The following is a 27,072-nucleotide window of genomic DNA, read 5'->3' as shown; positions in this document are numbered from 1 at the left end:
GACTTCCACTTTTACAAGTAACATGTTAAGATTATATATTAACGTTTGCTCAAGTATGACTGTGGGTACTTTCCACAGCACTACATATTCTCTTTGATTTTGAAATGTTATTAATTACTGTTAATTACTAACCCTAACCCAATACAAAGTTGTAGAACCCCTCAAATAAAGACCTCACCCGTCATTATCATCAAAAGATATCTTCAGCCATGTGCATGCACATCCAGCCTTTCTCCATTTTCCTCCTTTTCTAATGATGATAATTATAAACATAACAAAAGAAAACAGCAGTCAAACAACAAAATGTAGTAAAAAAAAGTATACAAATAAAGTATACATAAAACAAATAGTAAAAGCATTACAAAACATCAGGGAAAGCACCTTTAAAAAGATGAGTCTTCAGTTTAAAAGTAGTTATAGACATGCACTGGCACTTCTGCTGAGTTACATGTTACATCAAGTGCTGCTTTACGGCTATCAGCTGGACCACCCTTTGACCCAACTGTTCTGGCAGCACCTTAGCATGTGTGAAAAAGACCAAAACAAAAATATTGCTGCTGCATATGGGAATAACGGAAAGTACTAGTTGATCCTGAAATGTTATGAAAAATGCTTCTTACAACTCGATTCTTATTCTCTTAATTTTGGTTTCTTATTCTCTTAGTTTTCATTTCGAGGTTCGAGGTTTTTCACCATGGATGGGTGGGGGAAACGATCAACCCAACTGTCCAGCTTTTACAAGCATAGTTGTAGCAATATTGTTAATTTCCTAAGATCTCTGCAAATTATTTTGGTGAACGTGCTATCACAACTGATAACTGCAATGACGATCAAAGCTGCCTAAATAAGACCCCTGTTTGTTAAAAACTAGATTCATCCTTTAACAAGACTTTGCTGGAAAGGGGATTTATTTATGGAAAATGTCTTTTTCTCCCAATGAAACCCTCCGACAGACAAATGTGTGTCAGCTCCCGATCCAGTTCTCAGAAATTCACATTGATGTGGTGCTACAGAAGAGAAGAGCTCTTCCGCTCCATCTTGTTTTCATTTGTTTACAGAAATCTTTGGATTGGAAGTGGATAGAATAACATAACCAAAGCCCTGTTATCAAGCAAGTTTGGACAATACAAAAAAAACAGACAAGTGTCTGTACGCAGCCACAAAGACTCAGTAATATGTTTTGTATTGACTGATAGTGGAAGGCTGCAAACAGAAATATCCTATTCTGGCTCCCGCTAAGACATTTCACTTTATCATTTCCTTTCCTCTGGATAAGATCCGTTGAAGCTGGCACAGAATATTGTTTATGAATAAGACCAAATCCCTCTATCACAAATTTACTGACAGTAATGCTCGACTATTGTTTGTTTGGTGTCTGCTGTGGAGGCAGCGGTGGCATTGAATTAAATATTGATGCTTGGCCTTTCTTTGATAGTCTGTGAGAAATGAGAAACTGTGAAGAAAGTCTTTTGTCGCTGCTAAACTTCCGTGTGTTGCTCATTTTGAGGAAAGCTGCACCTGTCATTAGATGGGCTGTTTCAGAATTTATTAAAAAAAAAAAAAAAAGAGAAAAAAATCTGTGCCTCTGAGATCTTAAAATTTGGAACGGAGGGAAGCGAGACAAAAACAAACGTTAAATCTCTCACAGGACATTTTAAACTACTTCAGTAGTATAATGAGGTGAAGTCAGTCACTGCAAATGTATGATTCTTTTGTCGGCTCGGCTTGGCTGTGTGTGTGTGTGCGTGTGCGTGTGTGTGTGTGCGTGTGTGCGTGGGTGCGTGTGTTTATGTTTGTGTGTGTGCATATGTGTGTACGTGGGTGTGCTCACAAATGGGTCCACCTCTGCAGTGTATAAATGCCCTTGACAGCAAAGGCTGTTTAGGAATGCTGAACAACGATGCTTGTTACCCACCATTCTCTCCCTGCAATCACTTCATGATTGCCGGTGAAAGAACACACATCACACACATACAGTACTTAGTGGGTAAGGTGTGCTAGTCTGGCGGGATGAAGAATGAGCCCTTGTAACCATGTCAAAGCTTCATGTCTGTATGAACTCAATGTCTTAACAAGTAAAAAAATATGCCATATCTAGATGGACAGTATCTATCTATCTATCTATCTATCTATCTATCTATCTATCTATCTATCTATCTATCTATCTATCTATCTATCTATCTATCTATCTATCTATCTATCTATCTATCTATCTATCACTATTATACAAAAACTTGCCCCCAGATGGCACCTACAGTATGGTCCTGTTCTACTGCAGGCAGGAAATGGTACGCAAAATGCAGCCATTGTGTGTTCCACTAATAATGTTGGACTTGCATTACCTGGTATTATGCTTTGGGAAACTGGGACCATTGGGGCCCCTTGGGATTTTGGTCCCCAGGCCATTTTCATCCTTTGCCTGGATGATAATCAATCCTTATAGTATTGCTACTGAAACAGTCTTGGTGCTCTAGAGTATAGAAATAAAATAACTAATGTTGCTCAAATAAAAAAAAAAATATATATATACTAATCAGTCTAAATTGATTATTTTGCACATCAAATTAAAAAAAAAAAATCATGTGTGTGCTAGCCCAAAGTCATATTCTGACAGCATTTTATTCGTTTTAATTTTTTTTTTTGATACCAGTATATGAACAAGTGAGGTGAAGGGTGGAGGAAGGGCACGCAGGGGGCAGCTCTTAAATGACAGCTCAAAACAGCCCAGAAAGGGTTCAGATTTGTAATCTGACAGCAACATGGAGATACGTTGGCAGGGGTCATGGCCAAATCAGATTGGCTGAGGGGAATCATGGGAATTCACAAAGTCAGCCGACACATTTGCATACATGCATTAATGTGAAATAAGCTTCGGCTATGAGAGTGTTCTCTCCATGATTATAAATACTTAAGCTCCATGTGGCAGTTTTGTTTTTTATTCTCACAAATACGCATACAGTAAGTGACATTCAAAATGTATGAAAGGGTTGGAGTTGATGTGACTCGAAGACACCTTGATATCGATGCTGTGTGTTTCTTATAATACACTGCATGTTCTCATTACATGTGCGAGGCAAATTGCCTTGGGAGCAGTAAAAGGTCTCACTCCAGCTGCGTTTCATTTCACTCCAAAACCGTCTTGGATACAGAACAAGTATATCACCCTCTGCAGCTAACAAGACCCCTCAGCCCTTGACCTGCAGATCTATAAGAGAAGGTGTCTATGGCTCAGCAGTAGTCAAGAGCAGCCACAGCTCTCCCAGCACAGCTGACAATGTCACAGCTTTCTGTGCCTGCTGCTGAGGGCAGGCCGGCGCAGTCAGCGGCGCCATAAATGTCACTCTATCTTTGATGGGCCCTCCTGTGGATCGATGCCAATATGTAGCATACCTCTCTCCAGCCACCTAACCCCCATCTGTCCATCCATCCATTCATTCATTCAACCATCTATCCATCCTCCCCCTCTCCGTCCCGCCCTCCCTCCTCCTCCTCTCCTTTCATCTTGGTCCATTTATATCTATTCTCCCTCTCCTTCTCATCAGCAGCCAGTCACAACTCCTCCCTCCACTGCAGCCCCGCACTGTTTGTCATGCAAATATGTGATGTATATTTATCGTCTGCATTCCTACGCTGCTATTTTGAAGCAAAATACAAGATCAGTGCAATGTGTATATAGAAGAAATCGTAACATATGCAAAACTATTAATATGTGCACTGGTACAAACCGGTCCTAAAAGTTACATTTATATCAGATTGCAAAGTTCGATGTCTGATCATGTCTTTCCTGAATTTCATCTTGCCTTAAAGGTGCAGCATGTAAGGATTAGCCGTATATTAGCCAGGGGAGTGCCAGCTGCTGCTACTGTAGCTGCCACTAGTTAACTCAGTTAGCTGGGCAGCTAGCAGTCCTGGTATTGTGAGAAAGGACACGCTGCGACTCGCTGGTTAGCGTGATAACGTCAGAAAGTATGTCTTCACAGCAATACAAAGACGTCTTTGACATGATGCCAAAAATCTGATTTTTGATGAAATATCCTACATGTTGCACCTTTAACGAGGCTTACTAAAACACAAAATACTTTTTTTTTTCTTTCTGACTTGGCGAATTTATCTATTAATTGATTATTCTGTGTTCATTGTAGGAGCACTGCCTTCGGCTTTTTCTTTTTGAGCGAAGCACGTAACACCTTGTAGACCACAAAAAGGGAAAGGGAAAAAATAAATCTTTGATGTTGCCCTGTACTCCAGCCCCCGAGGTTCATGGCAACATTGCATTCCTCGCATGCCTGTTACACAGCCTGTGTAGACAAGGAACATGAGTTATTATGTAACTGTGGTTCTATGAATTCTAAATGGATACAAGATGTATTTTCCAGGCATTACCTTGGCAAACGTATTGAGTGTAGACGGCAGATGGACCCAGATGAAGCAACTATCTGACGGAGCTGTCAGGGGGATGGCAGTGCCACTGGGGATTGGGGTGGCTGTGCATGAGATTTGAATGTTTTTTTTTTTTTTTTTTTTCTGTTATCATTATTGTTTGTGTCAGGGGAATGAGCACGCTTGTATACAGTTGATACGAGCAAACACAAAAAAACTGTTGCCCCCGGGTTATAGTTCTGTTTGCTGGTTGTTGGCTATTATTTTCATAGCACTGCAAGAGAGTATTGTAGTTAGACATTTAACTCCTTTTCCAACCCTTTCTGACTTTATTATTAACAGGCACCAACCTGGTAATCACATGCTTACACATGATTACCAAACCCCGGATAACTAGTTCAACTCAAACACAATGCAGAACCGTGTCTTTCTTTTAAACTCCTACAAGTTATACATATGTAGTTTCAGTCTTGTAGTTTTCTTAACCTCACTACAAATTATGATCCACCAGAGAGCCACCAACTGAGGTGTGGTATTGGTGCTATTGTGCAGTCTTCAACATAGGTATTATTTAAACTGGTCCTATGGTCCTAAAATGGGAAATTCCAAAAGGTTATTTACCAGAGGATTATTTCTGTGTCATACTGTACCAAGTGTGTATCCTGAGGTTTGTACAGTGTGCAGGATTTACCACCTCTCAACGTGTCAACTCTATCCCCCCCACCAGTGAGTTAGGGCACTGAAAATTGCAGACAGCCAGGGGGTTTGGTTTAGGGTGACCTCCCAACACGAATGTTAAGAAGCTGCTACGCCTTTGTTTTTGTGCTATCCAAAGCAGAAAAAAAGCACGGGGGGGTAGTGGTGAGAGGGGAGAAAAAGAAGGCTGAAGCATACCAGAATAGACCCACCACTGGCACAAAATCAATGCCGTCCAACACTTTATCACAGAAGCTACTCTGACGCAAATGCTAAGTAAGCACTCAGAAACTGGGAGGCCAGTTGAAAAGCTGAACAGTCGTGCCAGGAAAGATGCGGGCAATGTTTGAAAGGCACCATGTCAGTCTGGAGGGTGCAAAATCATAGCAGTTTTACTTAGTTCATGTCGTCTGAGAGACCTGGCCCATGAAGGATCTGAAAAGGCTGACTGCAGTGACCATTTTTCCTGATTTCTATATGACAGTTGAAAATTATACATGTAAACCAGTGGACGAGCGGATTTATAATTTATTTACATATTATTTGTTAATCATTTCAGCGCTCGTCTCTCATTTTTCATCAGGCTATGCCAACAGTGGCAGCAGCCAGTGGAAGGTGAGGTAAAGAGGAGGATAAAAGTATGATCTGCAAATTAAGTAAGCAAAGACGCCCACTCTTGAAAATGGCTCATATTAGCAAGATTTCCATCTCAACGTGCTCCACTTAACTTGTTTGTCACAATAATTTTGATATTAAAATAACATGATTACCTGCTCTTTTTATAGTTATTTTGTGTGGGTGTTCCTGGTCCCTGATCAAATAATTTCTTTTCATCCCTTGGATTTATTACAATGATTTCAAGTGTTGAAAATTCGTAAGATATGCATAATACCCAACACCTACTTTAGTAGTATTTATGGACGGCATTTTTGCTGCGGACACCATTAAGTGTACATTTGCTCTTTGTTTGCATCACAGTTATCAGTGACTCAGAGACACAATGTACTGACCAGACCTGGTGAGTCCCCTTGTCTTGGCCATAGTTTGTCTTGCTCCATTAAAAAACAGACAAACCAATGGCTCTCCTTTTGTTGCAATAGCGACAGACTAGCCTGCTTGATGGTTTGGACCTGTTTTGTGAATATGCACAGTGAGATGTGACCATTTTTGATTGTCATCAATACACATAATGTTGACTTTTTTTTGAAAATAAATAAATAAATAAATAAAAATCAGAAAGTCTTTTTTCTTCATTCTCTGGCATACAGACTTTTGTTGCAAGTGCTAGAAATGATTTGTTAGTTAATGGATTAGTGGATCTCATCAAAATGAATCTATTTGGAGAATGGATCTTGTAAGTTCTCAGGCAAAAACCCTGCCCATTCCCTGGCTCCATCTCCTCCAGTGTAAGGATTTTCTGGCTTTCCCTATTTTCTGTCAGTGTAAAATGTTTTTTGTTTTTTTTTTCTTTTATATTGTTCCCATGAGGGTTTGGACTGTTGTTCGAACAAAACAAGCAATAAGAAAATGTCACGCTGTCTTCTGGGAACATGCCACCACTGCTTTTCTTGTTTTTTCAGAAATTGTATAGACTTAAATGATTCATTAATTAGTTGACTAGTTAGTGAATAGTGAATTATTAAGATCAATTGCAGGATCTTTTTGAGTTTACTGTTTTGTGAAGTTACATCATTGTTTTATAAAATTAACTGTTTTGTGGTGTGGTAGTATCCAGGTGGTTAGTAGTAGCAGTGACTAGCAACTTTTCATTGGAACTGTGATGTTTGATTTTACCTACACTTGAACATTTTGAAGATAAATACATTTTACGAAGGAGCATCTCACTGCTATACATCTCTGTTGAACTGAAAACCTTTTCAGCAGAGGTCATGGGAAGGTAGTTCCTAGAGAAAATCACTTTTTGACAATGCAGTTCCACACATGTACTTCTACTTAGCTTTAGATATTGTTCATGGAACATCAGTCCAAGGCCGAGCGACCAGTGGAAGAAACTCCTGATGTGCTGGGATACAACTGAATTTATTTATTTTTTTTCACGGATAAGACCTGAAAGAAAGGGCTCGGTTTGATGAAAGCTGTTGCTCTTCAGGTCTCTCTAAGAACACTTTTCACATTCTGTGCGGAAAGCTTTAGTATCAGAGGTGATGGAGTATCTCGCAGCAGAATCCACTGCATTGAACAGAACTCTAAAAACGGTCCAGTTATTTGCTATTAAATGTGTGGATTGGATTAGGATGTAATAGAGGGTTGTTGGGTGCGATAAGCAGTGCAGCAGCTCAGGGTCAATCAATACTCTCTCAAAAGCATCCTGAATGATACAGATTTTCTTTAGGAATTTGGATCGATCACAACACTGTTTTATTTATATTCTTTCACTTTGTTTGTCACTTTCTTTTTCACTTTCTTTCATATTTTTATATCTTGATCCTGTCCCTTTGCTTTCAAGTGCAACATTCACCCATACTTTTCATATATATATATATATATATATATATATATATATATATATATATATATATATATATATATATATATATATATATATATATATATATATATATATATATATATATATATATATATATATATATATATATAGCGAATGTGCAAAAACAGCTGTTGTTTCTGTTGTCTCTGTCGTACAGCTTACTTTGTATGTTGAACTTTGTATGTGCATATGGTGGTTTCAAGGCCTCATTTTCATTTCAGCTTTAAAGATGCAGTTCATGGTGTTGCCATTACACCACCAAATCCCAGAATTTCCACTTTCCTTACTGCTGATGTTCTGAAACTCCACCGTGGACTGGTTGAGATTAACAACTGGGGTTTTTGGTGCTATTTTGGTCTCCATTACAAAATAAAGGAATGTTACTGAAAAAAGCCATGCATTAAGGAAAAAAAAATGTTGTGGTGTTTGTGTCGGAATCTTCCTTCAGGTGCCGAGAGGATGAAATGTGAAACAGGAAATCCATTTCAATAAAAAAAGATCCTTGAGTTTGAATGCTCACGAGATGCCAAAACCTGCCAAAGCGGTTTACAATAATAAGAGGCAGGATTTTACAAATGTGGAAAGCTGTCACAGCAGCAGGCATTTTATCCACCACCCCCATGGTGGGGGTGGTGATGTCAATATTGTGCTGGGGAAAAAGTTTAGTAACTTTCAACTTTTTCATGTAATGGCCCTCCTGCTGCGTCAGTGAACCCTAACTGGATAAAATAGCTCCTGAATCTTGAAATGCCCCAAACCTGTTCTATCTACAGCACTTTCTTTTTTTAAGTTTAAAGCAGGGCATTCAGGCTTTTTTGGGGTCAACATCTGATCAATCTCAGTTGCACAGCAGAATAAATATGAGGCTGTTTTGACCATCACAAAGTAATTTCACATCACTTGCTCTTTTATCAGATTAGGAGGTCCGCGCTGGTGAAGTTATGTGGGCTTTGTGTCGAGAGATTCATTTCTCAGGTCTGATTCGCTGCATCAACAGGCCCAATCCACCAAAGTAACTTCCAAAGCAGTTAAGGGACAGAGAATGTCATCAACATTCATTCCGAATAGCTGACTTACATAAAGCATCTTTTACGAAATCCTTACGAAATCATTTTAGAAAGTCATGCCTCATATGCATATTTATCCAGTAAGTAATGCAGCTCTCGACCACAAATATCTTAAATATTCAGGAATGGTTTGTATTAGAATGTGTAGTGTAAATCATTAGCTTTAAACTGAATCAAACATTTTGGGAAAATTAGGTCAGATCTTTATCATATATTCACGACTTTGTCAGAATTTGAAATCGATATTTTCTTCACCTTTTCTTCTCTTAGAGAAATTTTATGCAACTAAGCACTTCTCTCCTTTTTCAGCAGTGTTATATCTGGAAAGCATAGAGGGGATCTCTTGAGACCAGCCACCACTGCTGGATTCTGACCAAAGGTTGAGAAACAATGCTATCTTTTGTGTCTTTTGCAGCAGAGACGAGTTATCTCTTATCTCAGAGCCATCTCATGATTCGTTGTCTCGCATATCTTTCAAAGCTTACAAAGAAAAACATTGGTGACCTCTCGACCGTTGCACACATCTAAAGACTGTGCCAGGGAAAGATCGTTTTCAGGTTTCAGTGCTCACGGAACTTGAATTGACCTGTTTCAAAGAAACAGCTGGCCTGATGCCTCTGCACTCACGCCGTTGCTGCACTTCGCCATGTCTTTGGGAATTCCTAAGACAACATGCAGATTTCTTGGTTGGCAAATCATCACGTTACAGTTCAGTCCAAATCTCCGGCAGACCTTAATGAAGAAGGACATCAGTTTTGTTCTGTGCTGCTAAAGGGAACCGTGGGTCGTTACGGTTGCCAAACTGAGTTGCTGTTTCATTCACAAATCAATGGTATTTGGCCTTACTCCTCAGAGGTCTCGCTGTCTATAAAACCCCGCACTGTTGCATCCGCCGTTGGCTGACTGTCGAAGCCAGATAAGAGCAAAGGCCCGATTTCACATCCCTCAATCTTGGGTGTTGCTCTATCTCACCCCAGTACTCTTTTAATACAAAGTCTTATATGTGACTTTCTTCTAAATTGTTGTAATCAAGCCGTTTTTTTTCAACATATGATCCTTCTCATGCAGGTATAAGCACCGTGAGGTTTTTATAGCAATGGGAATGAGATAGTATGGCTTTCCCCCCGAACTGATTTCAAGAATTTACATATAAAATGAAAAGCAGCGGAACTATGAATGCAAACAATAGATCGTTCAATCTGCTCTCTGAAAAGATGACAATTTATTTTCCACCTTCCTTTTTTTGCTTCAAGTGTTTCAGTGATTAGATGGATGAATTTGCAGTTTGCTAATTAGCTGTTTCGTTCAGTCACTGAGTATGTTTTTGGTGAGAAGAAAGATAAGAGTCAAGGGGGATGTGATCAAGTTTAATTACCACTGTTAGTAAAAATGTAAAAAATACAGTATAATACAACACTCATGTGAATGTTGCGCATGTTGTTCTAATTTACCCTCCCTGTAGTTTCTTTGTCCGACCATGTTCCCGTTCACCTGTCTTCCATTCGATCATGAGCTCTTGCGTATTTAGTCCACGTGTGTTCCTTAACTTGCTGGTCGGTCTGACCGTTTATGTCAGCGTTTTGTCCTTCTGTTTTGTGTTGTCCTTCACCCCGTGTTTCGACTCGCTCCTAGATTTCTTTGGTTGCATTTTGAATTTATTTTTTGAATTACCCCATTTGGATTATTTTCTGTTGGACTTGTTTTCACCTTAACTCCCCAGTCGCCCATTGTTATCTGTGTTGTTCTACAACTTTGTGTTCCGTCTCCAGTCAGTTTTTTTTATTTTTTATTTTTTATTTTTTTAAGTTACCTCTGGCTATACTCCCTGTTGCCTCATGTCCTGCATTTTATGAAATACAAGCAAGCAAGATAACAGAATTTCCCTTTTGTTACAACGTCATGGACTTTTTCTGTATTATTATTTCAGTGGCAGACAGTTTAATATGTATTTTAGCATCACCAGTCACTAAAAAAACAAAGTAATGTTTTATTCTATGATATTGATATTGAAAAAAAAAATATTCTTAATCAAGATTGCTGCTTCCTATTTGGAAAGAATATGTTAAACATGTTCATGTGTGACTGAAATAAGTTCACTAAGCCACTGTGTGACAGTGAAAGTGAAAACTCGCTCAGCCTCTTGACTGGCTTACACGAAGGATGTTTCTTGGCAGCATTAGCGGCTCTAGACTTCTCGTCAATCTCACGTGTGAACACGCCGGATGAGCTTATGCTCTGTCTTTAAAATCACAGTTGTTCACCCGATGCAACCTCACCTCGCAGTTTTCCCAAAACTCCCTGCTTCCCCAACACCTTTCCACCACCAAGGCTGAGAACAACCACCAAGCTCTTCCATCTTGCCATCCGTGCCAAATCCCATTATTTTTGTGCATCGCATTGTTAGAAATTGTGGCGTTTTACATTTAGAACTGGTCAGCCAGACCGCTTTTCATGCTGTGTCATTATCGTGTCAGGACCGCTCCCACTTGTTCACAGTTGCCACCGGCAGGGCCAAGTTTTCGTCCACACCCCCAGCCGCCATTCTTCATCATCCCTCATGCAATACATCACAGTGGTCCTTCAAGAAATAGCTTTTACTGGCTTTTTCTTACTTTCTTATTTCAGTCAAGTGTGACAGGTGCAATTACAGATAACATTCATGTGGGCGGATATTTTTTTATTTATGTGTAAAATGAAGGTCCATGGATTAGGAGAATTTTTGCCAGGTGGCAATAATAGAAGACATGCTACTCACTGAGTAACAGGCATCACAACAAATGTCAAAGCTACCAGGACAATAACATGCCTGCTGATATCAGAAATATATTAGGGTTATAGCTTAGATATGAACTCAGTGACTGGGAGGTCCTCATAATGATAGCAGTGCAGGAATTTGTGTGTGTAGGCGGGTGTCTGGCAGATCTGTACTCTGTGATGATGGTCAGATGTGTGGGTGTGGGGAGGTCATGCTGACTGCTGATTACCCAGATGGCAGGCTCGCCATAGGTGTGTACGATTGACAAATGCCACGTTCATCATAGATCTTTTTCTCTATCACGTCCCTGATGCAATGTGATATCCTTTTGGATGCCATTATGGTTTTATTTCATTGGGTTCATTTTCATTAAAGGGATATTTATTTGCCATTTTTATATATTGAAAACACACACACACACACACATACACACACACACACACACACACACACACACACACACACACACACACACACACTCTATATATATATATACATTTGATACAATGTATAAGATGATCTGAGGAGGGAAGTCAGTGAATGCATGCACCATGAATGCATCTTGATACATTGCCTTGTCCATGAAAGTTTCTGCCTTCTCATATCAGAAAGATTTTCACCTGCAATGGATGTTTACCAATGAAGACATTGTCAGTCTCAGTTCTTGTTTTGACTTGAAGACCCCCAGTTGCAAAAAGAACATACTGTGCATTTAATAGTGTTAGAGAAAAAGCTCATACCCTCTGTGAAAAAAAAAGGGTTCCTCTGTGGGAACCGTTAATATCCAATAATCCAACTCCATGCAGATCTCCACAAACAGCTCCTCCTCACATGCCATGAATGTGGTCCCACAGCCATGGATTCACGTTAGATTAACATGAGGAAATGTCATGGTCTTTAAACTGTCCGTGGTCCATGCGGTTTGGTCAGTTTCATTAGGACGTGTGTGTGACATCAAAGAGGAGCATGCTGGGTCTCTCTGCTTTGATATTCAGCAGAGTTACAGATAGTCATCTGGGTAGCAGGGAGGTCACACTGTGTGCTGACTCACTCATCCACTAAGTGGTAAGATCAAGGGTCTTCTTAATAATAGAGCCTCGTAGGAAGAGATTTTCAGCACAATTACAACGATGATCTCACAGTGCAGTGAAGTTGTGCCTCCTCAGCACCAGGCAGTGAATATCCAACACTGTTAACAACTTTGAATGTATGTAAAAGTCCTCCTTAAATACAAAAGCAGACTAATTAGTTGGGGTTCACGATGAAAAGATACAAGTTCTTGTGTCAGAACAGGCCAACCTGATCTTTATACAGCAAGAGGACAAAGAAACCTTCACTCTGGTTCCATCCATGGCAACATAACACATACCAGTTTCATGTAAGTTTTTGTGTAAAAGATCTTAAAAAAAGGTCACACTCCAAACAAAGCTCCTCTCTCCCAAAGAAAACATTGTTCCCGAACCACCTGAAAGGCCTCCTCAGTAGTTACGCCTTTAATTGTGTGACTTGGTGACATCACACTACATCACCATGTGACACATTTACATAATTTGTTGCCTTCAGCTAGTTCGCGAGAATGATTAATTTAGCGAATATCTTTGGGCCAGTATAGTGAAACATCCACAAACTTTAACTCCTAGTAATGTTCGAGAATATTCCACTTAACACATTTGTTTGAATTAAAGAATGGTGGTTCAGTTCAACCTGGAGAAAGGTAACATTACATTTTCTCACTCTTAGTATTGAATTTGTGCTAACTGTGCACAAGACTGTTCCTATCGCTATTTTTGTAACATACGATCTTGCTGGCCCTGCTGGAGAAGGCGCCCTGTTGCTTTAAATTGGGATAGCCGGTCAAGACTGTATCTCAGCAACAATCTGTGCAAACACCAAGCTTGATGTGGGGGTAATCACAGCAGCATTAGGCCAGATGATTGGGATTCTTGTCTCTTCCACATGTCCCAAGCATATTTATGCGCGGACATATGTTGTGCTGTCTTTTTGCTTTAGGCAAAGTCAAAGCCAGTGTGTCAGTCAGTCAGATGGGGGGGGGGGAACTAAAGCCAACAAAGCACATTAGCGCTTAGTGGAGCTGATTAAATACATTCATTCAAACACACTGACTTAATATCTAATTAGTGTTGGGGTGGTTTCAGGTTGTTAGCAAAATGGCAGGTACACATGCCCACCAGCTTGTCCAGAAATAATTCTCCTGTATGAGATAAGTGGCAAGCTCAGCGCCTGTTTGACCATTAACACCTGTCTCTGTCATTTCATCAGAAGCATAGAAAACTACATGCGTGTGACTGTAGCTTAAAGCATACACAAACTAATTACTAATCCTGCAGCATATAAAATGGTAATGGTGAGAGTGTTTTTCTGCACTGTCATCAGCTGGGCTCCTATATACATATTTCTCAAGTGCTTTGAATATTGCTGTTAGTAAATATAGACTTGGCCTGCGTTAATTAACTCGCCTCGCTAGAATATGTCGAATTAACCGTGAATGGCAGCTCTAATCTCACACATACACTTTCTCTGTCACACGCGCGTACACACAAACACAGATCTACGACTAAACTGTCAGTGAGAGGACTGAGGATTTACCCTACTTTTCTTCGCAGTACAGCTGGAAGCATGTCGATGTATTTGCTTGCCTCTGCATAAGCCTCAAGGGGGAGGTCCTTTTTGATGTAAGAGTTCCCTTAACAAGCATGGCATCAAGTATTAGCCAGTTATCTTGGTGTAAAAGCATGTTATGTAGAAGCGCGTGCACTTGTGTGCGTGTGTATTGCAGGCTGCATGTGACTTGTGGCATCGATAACAAAGTGCTGTATATGTAATGTCTTTACTTAAGGCTACCCACTGATCACAGGACAAACTGTGTGTTATGCGGTCACATAATTTATGATAGATCCCAACAAAAACACATCCAAGGGAGGATGACTCACTTCCAGCGGCCCCAGGCAGTTTAGCGATGATGAAGGGACCAGATGGCAGCGAGAGGTGGCAGTTTGAAAATGTAAGGAATTCAGGACTCAGAAGTCTTTTGATGTGTTGTTCATAGATTACACATCAGCCTCCATGTTTCGGATCATCTGGGAAAGCTTTTCACCAAATGAGAGCAAAAAGACTCCAGATTCCCAATACAAATGCACTCTTTAGTATTCTTACAGCTGTTAAATATAACATGTATTTGTTTTGAATGCATTGCCAAAAGTTACTTCATATCACTGGATAATTTACTCTTATCGCCACGAATATGCCAGTGTGAGGACAGCTCCTCTTCACACTTTGTGCTTTACTGGCTTTGGATTCATGTTTTTTTTTTTTTTTTTTTATACCAGACTCTACGCTGACTGGTTCGTAAGTGCCGGTTGTTATGCGAAGTATGCAACCTAGATAACTACAGACTCACAGCTTTAGTCAGCATGATGCCAAAAGTCCAAGTCAGACGCCTGCTGGATAGCTGACATGAGTTTATTAACTTCATGTATGACCAGTTTTAAAGCCAAACATGGCACTGATTTGTGTATATATGCCTCAAAAGAAATTGTAAACAATATAAAAAATATAAATACATACATATAGAATATAGAGGCCACAACTCATCCGTTCTCACGGGTGTCATTGATGCCACCAAAGCTCTTGATTGTATTAACCATAAAGCGTCATTGTCAGAGAGGAGTGCCCAAATACATTGTAACAATCCTGGCCTATTGGTATTCCCAGTCTATATATTAATGATCTTTCCAAACAATTAGAAGTCCATAATACTGGTTGCCTGATTGGGAATACTCAAGGGAGCCATATAATGTATGCAGATGATCTTGCAGTCCTTAGCCCAAGTAGCGCTGTTCTCCGGCATCTCATTACTATACATTTGATGTATGGTGTTAAGTGTTGTCTTCATTTGTAGAACTAAAGACAACAGAAAAAGTCTGAAAGTCCCTGATTTTAAATTGTCTAATAATAATCTTGAGGATGATAATGAGGTGAAAAAGCTTGTTCATTTTATCACAGAACAAATGACAGATGATGATGATATCTATAGGAAATGTCGCAGTATGTATACAAAATAAAACATTTCATCCTAGTTTAAGTGTGTGTAAAGAGGGAGTGAATATGTCTTTCTCAATGCATAATGTATTGCACCCTTTACTGCACACTTATGGTAAAGCTCCACAAAAGAAAGCTTACAGAGACTTCAAGTAGCTTATAATGATGCCTTGAGAATATTACCCAAGAGAACTTGATGGAACAGTGCAAGTGAAATGTGGGCGTTAAAGCTTCCCGAGCTGTTTACAAAATCTCATGTATGAATTTTAACTGTGACCTTTTCTAGTGATTTTGTATGTAATTTGTTCTATGGAAAGTATTTTATTTGGACCCTGAATCTGTTATGAAGTTTACATTGAATTGAACTCAATGGAATTGGATTAGCCTCCCTCGCTGCTTTCTGTTTTGATTAAATAAAATGTTGAAATTATATGTCTCCTAGGATACCTTTTTACATCCTTTAGAAAAAAAATGTTTTGCTTTATGAATATACACGAGGTTGTGAGCAACCATGAGTCCATGATCACAGCTGTGCCTCCACTCCTCTAATCTCATACTGTATGACATGATGTCTGTTATGGCTGATACACGACATAGTGTGACATGACATTTAAACAGTGATCCTTGAGAATATTTTAATTTGGAAACAGTGTACGATGTCGTATAACCTCCACCGAAGTGTTTTCAATGGACTTCTCTGCTCCTCAGAATGTAAGTGGGCACCATCCACCAGGAGAGTGTCCCTCATCATGAGACTCTGCATATGATATCAAGACAAAATGTCACCTACAGTCAAGTCTTTTGACTGGGCTGGCCTGAAACCGGCCTTGACTTTTACCTGGCGTCGCCTATCATCCTGCTCCCCATCTCACCACAACTCTCTGGCTTATTTTTAAACTGCACTATACGAAAAAGACAGATTCAATGCTGACATTTAAATTCCGGAAGGGTGTTGTAGATTTCAGATGTATTAAAAGGTGAAAAACAAAACACAAAAGAAAACATCTTCTGTCCTGAACCTTTGAAAGAAACTTTTGCACAGACTATTTCTTCTCTTCCATTGTTTGTGTTTCCTAACATGCCGCAGCTTCCTTCTTTTATTTATGTTGTTCCACCTACTCACCAAAAGACTCCTTTTTTTCTCCTTGTTGCTCTGCACTTAAGCGCCTCTAAGCAGATCATGATCTCTTGGTGAGCTCTCCACCATTCTTTTAGATATACTCTTTTGAATTACCTGCAGGAAAAAAATGTTGTTAAATTTGCTTCTTCTGTATCGTGCTCTCTCCACCAGCAGGCTAATTTCCACCTTGACGATCTATAAGGTCAGCAGTGCCCGCACACAATAGCCTTGTCTATGAGGCTAGCGCACAGCAGCTTTTAAAAAGAGAAATGCAACAAAAGAAGTCTTCGCCCAGCATAGCTTGTCAGTTAAAGCAATGCAGCCGGAAAATGTTCCCCATCTGTTCTTTCTGCTAATGTAACTTGTTTGAACAGCTGAATATAGAGTAGTCTGCCGTACCAGGGAAGGTGCTACAGACAGTGACTGACTATAGTCTGTTTGTTCACTTTAGCATGTTTTTAAGGTCCATAATCATGCATCATGCTGGAATCTGATTTATGTTTCCCATTAGCTTGCTGTCAAAGCCCAAAGCAAATATGTGAATTAACTGAGTTTTTTCCTCCTGCTGAAAGCTAAAAACCTGTTGCTAATGCTGAATATTTGAGACTGAAAGACAGTGGGGCTCTACCCTGTCCACGACATCAGGTCATCACTGTTTTTACCATCATATGTCACTTTATTCTGTTCATCAGGGATATCTTCATATGCCTGTTCATCTGTCCAAATTGTGCTTTAGTATTCAGGCAGTGCATGTTGCCAGGGAGTCATGACTAATATGAGCTGGGAAGCACCCCGAGTCCAGCTTTAGAGCATGTGGCCCATATTTGCATATTTTTCACCACCTGGTATGCTGTCTATCTCGGCATGGTGATGTTTGTTATTGGAGAGTAAGCCCTCTGATATTTCAGCGGCCTTTTCATAATCTTCAGAGTCATGTGGGGGGTCTTAGAAGCTTTGGAAATGACAGGATGGGGATTGTCCCTTATTACACATTCAGCCTTAAAGATAGATTGTTCGCAAACCAAAAGAAAATGATTCCAGTAGGGCGAGGTACTTCAAGTGACACAGCCTCTGAAACCCCAAAGATTATGTTTTCTTGTCATTTTGCACACAGATTATTATCTTGTTTGCTCAAGATCCATCATGTATGCATGCAAGTAATTATCTTGTGCGCTCAAGATCATAATTTGTGCATACAAGAAAATTGGTTCTCACAAGATGGGAAATCTTGGTAATTTGTGATGATAGTTTATGGACACAAAATGAAAAGTAATCTCTGTAGGAGCTGCATTTTCCCTTTGTTCGAGGACATTACAGAACAGGGTGAGGAAACAATATAGAACAAGGGAAATTGCTAGTTACCTTCGCAAGGGAAGTTGTGTTTTCCTACTTTGTTTGTGTGTTGGTTTGTTGGTGTGTAACTCATGAAATGCATCAAAATTACTGAACGAATTTCCAGGAAACTTGGATGGGGTCTTGGCCCAGAATAGATCCCGCTGACTTTGGGTGCAGATCCTCACTTTCCTTAACATCGTGGGGGTGACTTTGTTTGACATTTTGTGTTAATTTCTCAGGAAAGGTTTGCACGAATCTAGATGAGAAAAATACTACTACTGAGTGTCATTAGAAAGGAGTCTGTAAACAGCGGTATTATATCGAAATTGGTTTAACCATGATTCATGATTTAAGAATGATTCCAGTGTTGCTTCCAGTACATATGTGAAAATAGCATCGGACGTCATTATACAGCATCCATGGAAGCGCAAAGCGAGTCCTTCCCCTGATTTTTGCTTTGTTTGCGGAGGAATGAGCAAAAGCAGACGGCGACCTGGAGAAAGATGTGGCACCAAATCCGATTGTTGCCCTCCATCACCAGCGGGACCTGGCTGCTAGATTGGCGTGCCACCCAGGCGCTGCCGAGTGCTCAGTCATCCGCCATCTCCAAATAGTGCACCGACATCACCTCTCTCTACAATCTGCTTTTGATGGATAAACACAATGTCATCATGTAAACACATCCTTCTCCTCCTTTGCATTTCAAAGTCTTGAGCAATACATCTCCCCAGCCCGCTCATGTAAGAGGGGGCTCTCAGCTCCCCTTTGATTTGTGGCCATGTTGTTCTCTTCGGCCTGTCACCAGGAAGCAGTTGGAATGACTGATTGAACTCCGAAAGACTAACGTTCATGTCAGGCCCGCCACGGCAGAGAAAGTATTAAGGCTAACAGGGAACAGAGCGGGTAGTAAGCTTCGTGTTCACTGAATTCTTATTCTGTAGACAAATGTCTGGCAGCATGCCAATTTCTTCACATTGAGGAATAATTTTATTCTGCACAGTCTGAAGAAACTGCAACAGAATAAATAGCACATTTTGGGTGCACTCTTCTGCATCCTTTTCTGCGATTTAGTTTCAAATTACAGCATTGGTTTGGTGCCAGCCAAGGCTTAGAAAGAGAATTCTCCTCTCCAGAGTGTTGCCCTGAGAGTGAGCGTTCTTTTTTTCCCCCCTCTCCATGAGAAAGCATATCTGAATGGAGATACGGACCTTGCCATTTGAACATTAATAAGCCAGTTATATGAACCCAGAGTGGTTTGCCTGGTGGAGAACTCCCCCCCTCCACCATCAAAAGCCCTCCCTCTTTCCTTCCCCATTTCTCTTGTCATTTATCAAGCAGCACCATAGGCCTGTTTGGCTTAATAAGTCTGTTTGTCTTTGCACTCGCAGGGTTTGCTCTCTCTCAGCAGTCCTCCACAGCAGAAGTGCGAAAGAATACCTTGGGGGTCGCGGCTTTAATTAGACCCCACTATGGCAAACCTGTGTGAGACAGCAATGCTGGGTTTCTGCCTTTGATTGCATTTGATTGCAATGTCGTAAGCTTTCTCCACCAGGTTCAGAGAGCCAAGATGAGCATAAAATCTAAACCTCGTTTTCAAATTCAGTGTAATTTGACGTTCGATTCCATCACACTGTGGCTGTTTCTTGTTTCTGGAGCTGGTTCCTTCAAGGGGCGCTCGTCTGTTACAGAGGATTAGCCACAGCGTCATTTGCAGTTCCAGCTCGAGGCAGTGACCTTTAAGGACACTGAGGACGGCAGAAATTACATTTTGTTTTTAAAATTTAGGTCGAAAGAAGATTAACATTTCTTGGTCAGATTTCAAATTGAAGACTGTTTTAGATTTAAGATTTGTTTCTGCGTTGATACATTCCCATAAAAATGTATTTGGTGCAAGGAGGCATTGTTGTTACTTTTAAGAAGCATCCCATAATTGGAGACGTGACATTATGTCCCTTTAAAATACCTTTGAGACTATAAGAGATCCACTTGGATAAATGAACACATGTCATCCTCAGTTTTGTCAGTACAACACAGAACACTATCCTTGTTATGAATGACTTGAAATATAGTAGGTAACATATTCTATAACCTTTTGCATGCAGATTTTACGTCAGCATTGCTAGTGGCCCATTATTTTGGGGGATTTATTTCTGTGTTCAGCAGCTTTCCAGATGGAGTAGTGCATCTAAAATTTGGTTTGTAATCTCCCTGTTATTCATCTTGTATTTTCGCCTTTGGTGGGATTTGATCAATAGTCTTCTTCAGAAGTGCCCGAGTGTGGATGTAACAGATCCAAGCCTATTTATGTTTACTAAGACCAGTATTGACTCTGGCCACAGGGTGACTTTACTCTCTTCTTCCTCTCTCTCTCTCTCTCTTTCGTATACACATTTCATATCTACTCTTTCTTCCCCAAATATCTGTATTACGACTCAAGCAGTGTCTTGCAGCGTCTCTGAAGTTATTTCTACTGTTAGATCGAAGCAACTTTGAGGTCCAGCCAAATTTTGTGTCAGGCACTAATTTTTCTTCTTCTTCTTTTTTTGTTTTTTGTTTTTTTGTTGTTTTGTCATTGCAGAATTGTGCCACAGAGTCTGCTCCTGGAACAAATCAATCAATTCTCTTTGACCTATTAGGATAACTTGAAAATGACGCCTTTCACAGATCAAAATAGATTGTATGCTAATTGTATAACTGCTGAGAACAGCCATACGTGTGCTATTATTTTATAATTTTGAGAGAGCAAGATCATCAACCAGTTATCATGACGAAAGAAAAGATTGTTTTCTCTTGTTACTTATACTGTTAATCAGTCGAAGATCAGGAGTGACATTCTAGAAGTACAATGAAGTTCTTCATTTGCCTTTTTACCAAGTTACTGTAGATTTTTTCATGACCATGTAATGTACGGTTTATAGTCTAGGACATAATGGGTTAGTATGAAGTGATGTGGGTACGATAGATGCATTCACAATTCTTCTCGTGACCCCAAAAAAAGTCAGGCAGATGCAGCAGTGACCATATCTTCACCAGCGTTTAATTGAGACAGAATATCAAATCTAAGGCATCACACCTGAGGGGGTGGGCTGCCCTTATCTGTTTTCTTCTTTTGTGTTTTAGGCTGATAGCCAGGTTTATTTTTAAAACATGACGTGTCTCTTCCAGCTGCTTTAAAACACATATGCAGAGGGTTAATGCTAAGAAAGCACTCGAGTGGTTCAGTACAAGCTGTACTACCCACTTTTTGCAGAGCCATGGTTTACTGTATGAACATTCAAAGTATTGCTTCCATAGTCTGAGCATATAGTGAAGCTGCTGCGAAGTCCCACACCTCCAAATGTTCTATATCACTTCACTCTGTATTACTGGGGTCGATATGAGAGCTTCTTCAAGCATTCGGAGGTCAAAAAGGGCAGCTGAAATTGAAAACTTAAGCTTTACTTGGACTGAATGCCAGAAACTAATTGTCTCTTGGCTGCGCAAGTGAAGAACTCTAGGTGGACCCTGGGCTGAGACACGGAGAGCAAGCTTAATTGTCATTTTACACTTACCCTTTTCACCTTTATTAAACCAACCAATTTAACTTAAAAATGAAACGTACGCTTGCTCTGCAGCGATTGGTCTAATCAAGCTGTACTCTAACATCTTTCAGGATACCTGAGGTCCAGTATCTTTGATCTACATACTTCACTTTAATGAAGTCCACTCGCTAAATGTGTTTATTTTAAGATAAATATCACATCCATGTACAGGACTCTTTATTTCTAGTGTGTTGTAACCACAACCGGCCCACATGTGAACTGTCAGTCCACATCTGTTTTTGAATGCGTATGCTCGCTTCTCATTGTCATTCCTTTGCCATGAACTTGTCAGTCATGTTTTATTTCACACCCAATCTGCTCGGTGCAGTTCAAAAGAACTCTGGCGTGTTTGTTCATTTTGTTTCGTTCATTAAGGGTGCTGTGAAAACTGTTAATCACAACCTCATTGTGGGCCAAAAACCACACCAAGATCACTTGAAAAGGAAGCCATTCGCCGTCGCGAAGACAACCGGATCTCATTGCTTTTCCCTCAGAGTGGCATCTGCCAACAACGAATGACAGAAAGCGTTTGTTTGTTCATTTAGTCTTTGATGGAGACCTGAGGGCATATAGAGCCTTCATTTTCCAAAGATATTTTGTCAGCAAAGCAGAGAAATCACAAAGTAAAAAGCAGTTCTGGGCAACCCAATCTCCAGAATATAAAGCTGGCAATCTACGTTTCTGCAAAACCACAGATTATTTAACACAGTATGTTTCTTAATGTTTTAGCTTTACAGCTATTTGCATTCAGTTTTACATGTTTCTCTTGTCACACTGTTGTACCTTAAGGTCTGGCAAGCAATCTCTTAGTTAGGGTTAGGAAAACATCATGTTTCGGCTTAAAGTACCTGTTTTGGTTGCCATAAATATGGCTGCAGATGGCTTGACACCCCATCAAAAATATTTCTTTTGCCACTACCATCTAGTCTGGAAAACCATCCAGAGGTATCCTTAAATAAATAAATAAACATCCAGTTGTGTCACGCTGATAAATGTTCAGATGTTGCGGTCCCACATAAAAATATCCAGTGGTTTCAAATTTCGAAATGTTGAAACATAGAGATTTAAACTGGAGTTGCTGGCTTGTCAGCCTGTTATTATTTTGACTACCAGTGAAGAAATATATATTGATTAAGGTGGATTAACATACATTATGTCAGTCTCAGGGAAAAAAAAAAAAAAAGAAAACAACTTTGTATTCATTTTCTTCTGATACTTGACAAGAATCCCTCAAACTGTCCAACAAATGAGTTACCAGCAGTTACTTACTTACTTACTTACTTACTTACTTATTTATTTATTTATTTTCTAGGCAGCTGCACAACAAACCAGTCCAGAATTAAAGGGCAACAGCATATGATTTTTGTTCTCTCATTTTCTTTGATTTGGACCAGCTGAACTAAAGTGAGGGTTTCAAAGCTGGTTACAAAACTGTATGATAATTAAATCCATTCTTTCTGAAACTGTCAATTAAAACCACTTTAAGTACTTTTCAAATTAGACATCTGACAGATTTTTCTGCTGCCATTTAAACAAAAGCTATGTCCATGGTGTGTCATCTCAAGCACACACATGGCCATCATGGGTGAGCTAGATAACAGGTTTCAGGAAAAAAATGTCAGCAGAAGTGAGACATCATGTTTTTAGTGCATTTGAAGGACAGTGCTGCATCAGGAGACATGCGTGGCAAAAGGACAGAAAGTGAAATAACTGGTCCCCTCTCCAAGGGGGAAGCAATGAATGTCACAAATAAGCCCCTTCAGACTGGTAGAGTTGAGGATGAAACTGCTGTTGAGCTCTCATGTTTACATTTGTTCAAGCTGTTGACACAGGTTGGTGGAGAGCAGATGGGGTAATGGAGGGAATGAGAGGAAGCACACGTCTTCAGGGTAGTTGGTTATTACACTGTCATTCTTCATGGCCCTGGTCAATAAGTCAGATTGTCAGCCAAAGTCAGCCTCAGCCCATGAGCCAAGTGTCTGCGAATAATATTGACAGGTTTAAAGGCAAAGCATTGAAGAAAACAGATGTTTAAAACAGCCAATCACATTTTGTGCATAGCCTACAATAAGCATCAGCATCTGTGACAAATGTATGTTTTATATGTGCACAACTGCAAGATATTTGTCCTTGAACTTCTGAACTTGAAGATGTTCATTCTTGGGGATGGTAGGGTTGGGAATGAGACTCCAAAATCACTGTCTTACAAAAAGGAGCTGTTAAAGGTGATTCAAACTCCAGCTCAGGTTATCTAATAAATTCTCTAAATGATACAACTAAATGTGTAGCTTGCCCCAAATGAAAGATACATCCGATCAGCAGTCCAACATTGTTTGTCACTGCCTTTTAAACCCAATTATAATGACAGTTGAACATATAATATTTGTAATATGATAACATATACTCTTGCAACACTGTGGTTTAACATGTGGTTAGATTTAGGCATTAAACATTGCTTTGTTAGGATTAAGGAAAGAGACAGGTTTTGGTTTGGGTCTGTAGGTTTGGGTTAAAGTGTGTCAAGGTTACGGGACGATTATCTCAATGGTTATAATAATAACCCCTTGGTTAGGTAAGGGAAAGATTGTAGAGCTACTTCAAGTAAACCAACATTAACTATTAACTAGTCTTCCCTACATGTAAAATACCAACGATTTGGAATGGCTCTCCTGACCTGCTGTACCCAAGCAGTTTTTGATGAGTTGGGAATGAGACAGTTGTTACAAGAACCTTTAAGAAGGCGGAATGTTGTGAAAATGTGTTGAACACAGTTTTTATGCTGTAGTTGTTGTAAGGTAAGAGCAGTCATGTTACTGGCTTAAACGACAGCGTTATACAGTACAAAGGTACGCCATCATATTAATGTGTCCTTCGCCTGTTATAAGTTGGCATGTATTTATATACACCAAGACACCTATCAGCTCACTGCTAGTAAAAATGCAAAACATCCAAAAGGACAAATCAAGTGCCTTCTCACCTCAGCTGAAATCTCGTCCAGCATTATTTGTGCGTTGCAGTGCTTTCAGACTGTTGCTGCCTTGCAGTGCAAACAGAAGGCTCCCCAAACGGCCTTGACTGTCATTTCATGCTTTGCCAGTTGAATGGGAGTGATTGTTACAATGTGTTTGCACACCAAACCCCGCTGCATTGTCCAAAGCTGCCAAACAAATTGAACTGGGGATGTAGCAAATGTATCCATCAGAACAACTCTCTATTTTAGCCTCGAGCCATGGCTGATTGATAGCTTTGATAGCTGCAGAAGCAGGATTGTGTGTGTGTGTGTGTGTGTGTGTGTGTGTGTGTGTGTGTGTGTGTGTGTGTGTGTGTGTGTGTGTGTTTTCTAACCCTAGCCTTTTTTATTTATTTATTTTTTTATGTGTGTGTGAGTACACACTCCTTTCCTCGCCAAAAGATGGGTGGGCGATGGACATTAAAATGGATAAAAATAGTGGCTGAAAATGTGAAATGACAGTTGTGTAATGCCTGCTTCTTATCACCACACCAGGAGGGGCAGGAAACAGATGTGACAGGTGTCAGATTGCGACCTACAGGAAGCCATTGAACTGGCAGCTAAATTGGAGGAGGTCTCTCCGCATGCAAGTGTGCGTGCGTTTCTTTCACCATGGGGATGATTCGACCAGGGAAGGCCATCATGTCATGTGATCAGCTTGTATGGGTGGAGCGAGTCAAAATAAGAGGTTGTCAGGTAGAAAGCACTCACGTTCTCTCAGTTCAAAGCAGCTTTGTGATGTTAAACCAACCTATATTATTCAGGGGGGTTGCAGTCAAGACGCTGTGATAGTTGCTCATTGTAGCTTTTGTATAAACGTAAAAGTCAACTTCTACAGTGACTAACCGGATTATATGTGCAGAGGCTCTGTCATGAAATATGGCTAAATGATTTTGGATCTGTTGGTTGTCATTTTCTGAGACTACGAGCACTGGCACTGCAAGCTGGACAGCAATCAATCAGAGATATTGATTTTGGAGAGTTTCCCGCTGTCATGTTGGATTAATATGGATTAGTCACACTGTGTATCCGAACACAGTAGTTAGTCAGTCGGCTGGTTCAGTACGCTGATTTTTTTTTAAAAAGGGGTTTCATAAGAATTTCGTGCTTCCAAGATCAGTGTGCTGAAATCGCTTTGATGTTTTTATCCGGCTTTGCAGTTCGGATTCAGTACTCATGATGCCGAGTGACATGCATGATAATATAACAAATCAATCACAAGTAATTTACCAAACATGTCCGTGTTTACTCTCCCGGATTGTCTGAATGGAGGAAGTTGACAGGTTCATACTTTTCAAACCACATAATGAAGTGCTTAATACTGGCTGACATGTATTACTAGGCTTGTTTATACACTATAAATACATTATGTTTATATAAATATAAAGGAAACATTACATTCTGTGCTGAATGCCTCAGTGAGACCAAAGGGTTCATCCTGAAGGATCCTGTCAACTTGCATTTGCACCTTTTCTGCGTGTACTCTCAGTAATGAGGTTGATGTCGGTGTTGGCGTACCATCATATTCTGCTCAGTCTATTGACTTGTTGGCCTCTCTGACACCGCGTGATTTCAAGTATGACAGACGAGAAAGCAATAAAGCTTCAGGACACTCCCAAGGCGAGATTCCCCCGGACTTGTTTGGCTTTGCTCGTGACTGCAGCAATCCCATGAGAAAGGGCTTCCCTCCCTCTGCTGTAAGAACGAATACAGATTCCCTTATGATATACACTGTACACAGCAACACACACTCAGATGCCTTTCCTCAGCTCCTCCAGACTGGCTGTCAAATGCAGAGATTTTATAGCAGGATGAAAAAGCACAGAAAAGTAAATCTGTAGCAAAAAGTACTCCTAAGCTTTGAGAAATCCTTTTCAGCACTGGATGCTACTTCAGAGCACAATGCATTATTAATGAAACAAAAGGCACTTAGTTTAAACAAAAAAAAGTAATCAGCTGGCGACAACGGATGGTCTGGCAACGTCTGCATGTGAAAAATAACCTTCCAATAGCTGTCTTTAAAAATATGTGAAAACCATGTAAAGGAATTAAAAGTGCATTTAAAGTTGCAGTGTGTAGGAATCGGCCACCTGTCAAATACATACCCCACACAAATAGGGGAAGCATATCACCAGAGTGAAAGCAGCTTAATGTTGTTTGCTAGTTTGCACAATAAGCCAGCTAGGAGAAGGTTTTCAGGCCTGGGCTGTGGAGGACCCTGTAGGGAATGCCAGCAGGGAGTGGTCTTAGAATTGGCACAAGAACCGGAGCTGGGCGAGCTGGTAACAGAACTGGGCCTGCACAGCAGGACAGAAATCAAGTGAAGGTGGAGGCCCCCCATCTAAGTATTATGAGACAGGACACGCTGGGGCTAGCTGCTTAGCATGCTGACTTCATAGACACCTCTGCAGCACAATACATAGAGTTCTTGGATATAACTACAAAAAGAATCTCTTCACATTCAATTGATAATATCAGTTAATTTTTTGAATGTTCTGAACTACAATGTTTACATATTGTACCTTCAAAGAATCATCTGGTGACTTCAGACAAAACTACC

At 40.1% G+C, this 27,072-nt stretch overlaps 1 protein-coding gene across 10 annotated transcripts in view; it reads left to right on the top strand.

The window, feature by feature from the left end:
• cadm1a (cell adhesion molecule 1a) overlaps positions 1 to 27,072 on the top strand; it is a 394,713-nt gene that overhangs the window by 217,983 nt on the left and 149,658 nt on the right. Inside the window, exon 1 of one of the 10 annotated variants that reach the window (XM_037120285.1) lies at positions 25,092 to 25,208. The exons of 8 other annotated variants lie outside the window; for them this stretch is intronic. In XM_037120285.1, the coding sequence (XP_036976180.1) occupies positions 25,175 to 25,208 (34 nt within the window). In that variant the 5' untranslated portion in view covers positions 25,092 to 25,174. Of the gene's footprint in view, positions 1 to 25,091; positions 25,209 to 27,072 lie in introns of those variants that run through there. One more of the 10 variants, XM_037120289.1, reaches the window with a different exon arrangement.

The sequence above is a fragment of the Acanthopagrus latus genome, chromosome 13 (genome assembly GCF_904848185.1).
Source record: "Acanthopagrus latus isolate v.2019 chromosome 13, fAcaLat1.1, whole genome shotgun sequence".
In the NCBI taxonomy this organism is placed as follows: Eukaryota; Metazoa; Chordata; class Actinopteri; order Spariformes; family Sparidae; genus Acanthopagrus; species Acanthopagrus latus.
This window is presented reverse-complemented; position numbering and strand designations above follow the sequence as displayed.